Source organism: Cupressus sempervirens, chromosome 3 (genome assembly GCF_028749045.1).
Source record: "Cupressus sempervirens isolate cs-2001-9-10 chromosome 3, ASM2874904v1, whole genome shotgun sequence".
Taxonomy (NCBI): domain Eukaryota; kingdom Viridiplantae; phylum Streptophyta; class Pinopsida; order Cupressales; family Cupressaceae; genus Cupressus; species Cupressus sempervirens.
In genome coordinates, this window is record NC_143120.1 from 265,543,065 (window position 1) to 265,549,025 (window position 5,961).

Here is a 5,961-nt window from a genome sequence, read left to right on the forward strand (position 1 = left end):
CTCATATTACTACTAGAGGATAACTTTCCTACCATGTCTTTTCTCATTTTTGTTTCTTGAATTAGTAAAAAATCAGGTCTTAGGTCTTTGATCATATTCTGAACTAACTTCTATTTGTGGGCACCATTTAGGCCCCTTATGTTCCAAGATATGATCTTCATTTCTTTTTTCTAGAGAATTCCTTGATGGTTCTTTGGCTCCCATCTACCAAGTTCTTTCTATCCTCCTCTTGTATAGCCTGATTTAGGCTTTTTTTACCTAGAAACTTAGGTTTTGCCCCAACATCTGCCTTGACCCTACTTCTGGTCATCACTGGAGACAAAGGGGGATGATCTTGATTTTGATTTTTCTTCTTTTTAACCATACTCCAGTTGCCTTTGTTGTCTTGAGAGAAACTATTTATCCATTCCTCCCATTTTGAGATATGTTCTAGGGAAGAGTTATTAATTAGATCTAAAAGCTTTATCCCCAGGTCTTTGGATACTGGTAGATTCTCTAGAGGAACCAAAGGGAGGTCCAAGGATAGTCTTTGATCCTAAACCTCATCTACCATCTCCTGCCCAACATGGCTTACCTCATCTCCTTTTTTTCCATCAAATAGGTTGTGATAAAAAACCTTTGAGAGTACTCCCGATCAACTAGTTGGGGCCAACAATTATGTTTTTGACTTATTCTCCATTTGAGGTTCCTCTAGTCTACCAACTTCCTACTCTTTTTCATTAAGCAAAATACTACCTGCCACTTCCATGGCATCGACCTCCTGATCCTCTTTTTCTAGCACCTTTGATCCTTTACTACCTACATTGCCTTGATCTCCTTCTTGGTCAAGGGCATTATTCTTTCCCATAGTCTCATCCTAGTTCTCAAAGATATTAGTAATTTTCTATTTCCAAACCATTTTCTTACCCTTTACTGAAGTACCTGTAGGCTTACTCTTTTTCCATTCTACCTTAGCTTTAGGGTATTGATTTTCCTTGTGTCCTGATTTAAAACAAAGAAAGCATGCAAATGGCACCATCTCATATATTAGTTTTTGATAATGCACACCCAATTTGGAATGGAATGTCACTATTTTTGGCATGTCTACACCTTCCCTTACCCCTATGTAAATGTGAGCATAGGTAAGATGTCTTTTCGAGGCTGTAGTCAGATCTATTGAGAGGAGTTCCCCAAAGGAGCTAGCTACCTGCAAAAAAACTTCATTCTAGAACTCTAAGGGGTGTTCTAGAAGCCTTACTCAGACAAGGGCTTTCACAAAGAAAGAGTCGTTCAGGTTCAGCTTTAAAGACCACTTCTGGAGAACCAAAGTAGAACGGCCTAGGACCCATGGCCCCTCACACAAAATGTTTGAGAGGTATTACATACAAGAAAACTCAAAAGATAGAAAGCCCTTAGCCATGGTTGTGATAGAGACTTGACCTTTAAGGGCCCATTTCTTCTTAATAAAAAATCTCACAATATCTATATTTGGCCTTGGCCCTATGAATTTTCCAACCAAGGTTGAAGCCATTGTCGCAATACTATGATCCACGAGCTTGTCCGGAATGACAATGGCATAAGATCCTTTTTCCGTCTTAGGGAGAATTTTAACAAGTGGGAAAGACAACTTACCTCTAGGCTTGACCTCGAAAAAAGACAACCACTTAGTAGAGCCCGGTAGATGCACCTTGGGAACCGATGGAATCTTGTCCAACACCTTGGGGGGAGCATTTGGGTCCCCATCATCTTTCTCTGATTGGTCCCCTGTACTAGAAAATCCCCGACCGTCCCCCTTCAGTGACCCATGCCCCAGGCTAGGGGCTCGATTTTGACATTCCAAAGAAATCCCGCCCTATTTAGAATTCAAATTTTGAAAGTTGTTCTTCCCTCCTTTTCCAACACTCGCCATTCATTTTTAAGATATTGGATTTGTTAAGCAAGGTTACACAAAAAATGAGTTGTTGTGAGTGTGTTAATGTTAACATTTGCTTTCTAGGCTAACTTTGACAACCATCTAATGTCAAAATCTTAATATTTGTTATAAATATGGTATATTTTTAAAAATAATTTAATATCACATTTAGTATTTGCTAAATTATAAACTTAAAGATATAAATAATCATTTAAAAAAATGAAAATAAAATTAAAAATTTAAGGTTGGTCAAAAAAATCAAAATATAAAAAACTTAAGAAATTTTAAAAAGAATGGAAATAAAACTTTTCATTTGATGTAGTAATTTAAATTTTAATCATTTTTATAATGATATCTATCTAGTAGTAATTCAAGATTTTTAATTTACATTTGAATTTAAGGTTGTAAGGTGTTAAAATTTCAATGTTATGATTTCACACGTGTAATAATGGTGATAAATGCAAATCTTCCAATATTTTTGATTCCATTGTTTCAATTCAATATTCAAGTAGTATTTTTTAATGTAAAAATTGATAAATAATTTAATTTTATAATATTTTTGTAATTTATTTTCATATTTAGGTCATATATCTTTATCTAGATAAATCTACAAGTAAGAAAGTTATTCTTAAAAAAGTTTTCATTACTTTCACAAGAGGGGACATGTTATGCTAAGTAAACTACTAAATTACACATTAGATTAATTGAGTACTTTCACTTAATATTTTCTATTTCAACCAATCAATGCAATTATTTTTTTTTCTATTATTCAATATTTTTTATAACATTTTAATTTTTTAATTTTTTAATTATAAATAAACTATATGACAAATACAAGCAACTACATAACACTTATTATAATCAATATTAACTTTTCTTTTAGTATAATAAATAAACTACATAATACAAGGATTTTAAATTTTCTGTTTCAAAAGTATATATTAATACACTTAATCTTATTATCTCGTGAAAGGCAATTAACAATAATAATAATCTGCGAGATCTAATATGTTTACCTTCCTTCCCCGTATTTCGATTTTGTGAAACAAGCAAACTAATCCATACAAGAGCTTTGAAAATTAATCAGATTATGAAAACCATGAATTAACGAGTGCTTAAAAATCGTATGTTAAGAGTATCTCCTCGTTATTCTCCATCTCCCATTTGCGCACCTCTTGAAGTGACTCTTCATATCTCGAAGAAGACATACGTCTTAGTTTTCTCTATCGATATAAAGAGCTGAATCTCCAATGAACAAATTGATATACAGAGCAGAATCTCCATTAGACAAATTGATATAAAGAGCTGAATCTCCAATAGACAAATTGAATAGAAAAGTTTCAAAACGAAGGAAGCCATGGAGTTAGGTCAAATTGTGATGGGCAAATATAAAATAGAGAAGCTACTCGGAGAGGGCGGATGGGCAAAAGTATACCGCGCAGTGCACACTAAAACGGGTGAGACAGTTGCCATTAAGTTTCTGGACAAGGAGAGACTCTTCACTTCCTCACTCGGCCAAATTGAGAAAGAAATCACCAACATGAGATCTCTTCGCCACCCCAACATTGTTCAACTATACGAAGTCATGGCCACCAAAACAAAGATATTCTTAGTCATGGAATACGTCAGCGGTGGAGATTTCTTCGACAAAATCGACGCGGTGGGAAGTTTCGAAGAAGAGGAGGCCAAAAAGTACTTCCAGCAATTGATCAGCGCGGTAGATTTCTGTCACAGCCGCGGGGTTTTCCACAGGGATCTGAAGCTGGAGAATCTGTTAGTTGACGGAGACGGGAACCTGAAGGTGGCTGATTTTGGGCTGAGTACGTTGGAGAAGGATGGCGGGAAGTTGCATGGATGGTGTGGGACGCGGCCATATATAGCTCCCGAGGTTTCTACCTCTTTGTTTGGCTATGACGGTGCCAAAGCTGATGTTTGGATGTGTGGTGTTATTTTGTATCTGTTTTTGGAGGGGCGCCATCCTTTTGGTAAAATGACTTATGGGTTCTTCAATTACTTTGTTCCTCCGAAGATGGAATTGAGATTTGATGTACCGTGGCTCCTCTCAGATGGGGTGCAACAGCTGCTGGCCAAGATTCTGGATCCCAACCCTAAGACACGGTTTAATACAAAACAGATTATGGAACACAACTGGTTTGCTAAGGGCTTTAAACCTATAAACCCCAGGAAAGGTTATTGATGTTTTCTCAAAATGTATGCTCTCAGTTTAGTTTGAATATATGACATGTACTCTACTTCACATCACACTTCAGTTGTAAAATTTAGAAATTATAAAATATTACTTCAATTTACAACAATTAGCTTTTTTTTTTAAAGATCTTGTACTTAGATTTTAGTAGTTCTTGAGGAGAGTTCAAAAGATTTGAATTAGGACATTCTTGATATCAAATGTAATCTTTTCGCAAAAAAATTGAATTAGGTCATTGTTGATATTAATCATAATCTTTTCTCAAGTATATGCATATATGATTAAATTTAGTCTTTATATTCTTAAAAATTTAGATAACCTTTTTTTAAAAGTATTATATTATATAAACAAAATAAATTGATGTTAGAAAATTAAATGAGTAGAATAAATAAAAATAAATATATTATTTGTAGTTTTCTTTTATTAAAATATAGACTAATATTTAATTATTGTTTGATAACAGAAGTTCCCATTGAAAGATTTAATAGACAGAAAAAATGCAATTATCTTAATGCCTTTGAAATTATCAACTCAAGATTTGACCTCTCACCTTTGATTACTCCAAATGACAGAAAAAAGGAGAATTCAAAATTTAGTTTCATATCAAATGAATCTATAGTTAGTAATGTTCAAAATCTTGAGAAGATTGGGAAGGAGTGGAAATTTACATCCAAAACGACACATTTTACCATGAATATAAAGAGAAAAGAAGCTTGGAGGAAAGCCGATTTGGAAATTAAAGCTAAGATATATGAAGTAGGACCATCGCTATTTAAAGTAGAAGTTAATAGGAAAAGTGGAGATTTATTAGAATATTAAAAACTGTGTGAACAAGAACTAAAGCCTATGATTAAAGAATTTTTTTTGTCACCTGAAGACGATGTACAAAATTCCAAGTTTAAAAAACTTAAAATATGACTCTAAATTATTATTTATATATACACAGTCAAATAGACGTACTGATTTTGATTTATTTTAATTTATTAATGAAGTTCATTTGTTCGTACATATTTTTAATACGAGAAAGATAATAAGAAGTATAAACTAATATAAATAATTGAATATTGGTAAATGAAATATAAATAGGAATTGAAATAGGAATTATATTTTATTTAGGTTTTTAAAATGGTCATATCTAGATTTATTGTGTTGTGTTAGTTATATATATATATATTTAGAACATTCATACCTTCTTTAAATGATAAGTTCTTTGACATGAAAAATTCATTTTATAGTATTTCTTTTTAAAACAATGATATTATCTTTTTAAAAATATTTTTATGAATTTTTATTTGTTAGTGTCTTAACATTCTTGTATTTCTTGATCAAGTCTCTCTTGTTAAATAAATTGACATGAAAATTGGTGGAGATTAGATCTCTAAAGCATATCTAAAAATGTTAGATGATTAATCAAGGTGTAAATATATTAATTTTTAATTATTATTATATTTTTGTATAGTTATAAAAGAAGTAATATTTTTATATTAAACTTATTAATTGAATATTATATAAAATATATTTTATGTTTAAATATACAAATTATTACATATATATTTTTTAAATTATAATTTTTCTTTTGGAAAAAGAAAGAGGATGGAGGGCTCTACAATAGTGGTCCATAGAATCCTTGAATTAATCCTTCATAAGAGGCATTAATGGATTTAGCCTCACTGGGAAAATCAGCCTGTCTCAAGCAATTAGTACCTACTGCAACTCTCACAATACCCTTAATTCATCAGGTTCTTTCCCAATCCACTATGGCTAAGTCATTGGTGGAAGTCATTGGAAAACCACCATGGCATACAAAGGAAAAGAACCAATTACAGAAAAAATGGAGGAAACAAGTGGCCCATCTCCTCCAAAC

The 5,961-nt window shown here is 32.4% G+C and overlaps 1 protein-coding gene across 1 annotated transcript; it reads left to right on the forward strand.

The window, feature by feature from the left end:
- The first annotated feature begins 537 nt into the window (after positions 1-537).
- LOC149565921 (CBL-interacting serine/threonine-protein kinase 3-like) lies at positions 538-4,088 on the forward strand. The gene is made up of 2 exons (XM_089816412.1): positions 538-550; positions 3,268-4,088. Exon 2 carries the CDS (start codon positions 3,270-3,272, stop codon positions 4,086-4,088), a length of 819 nt encoding a protein of 272 aa, XP_089672538.1. The 5' UTR covers positions 538-550; positions 3,268-3,269.
- The last annotated feature ends 1,873 nt before the right edge of the window (positions 4,089-5,961 follow it).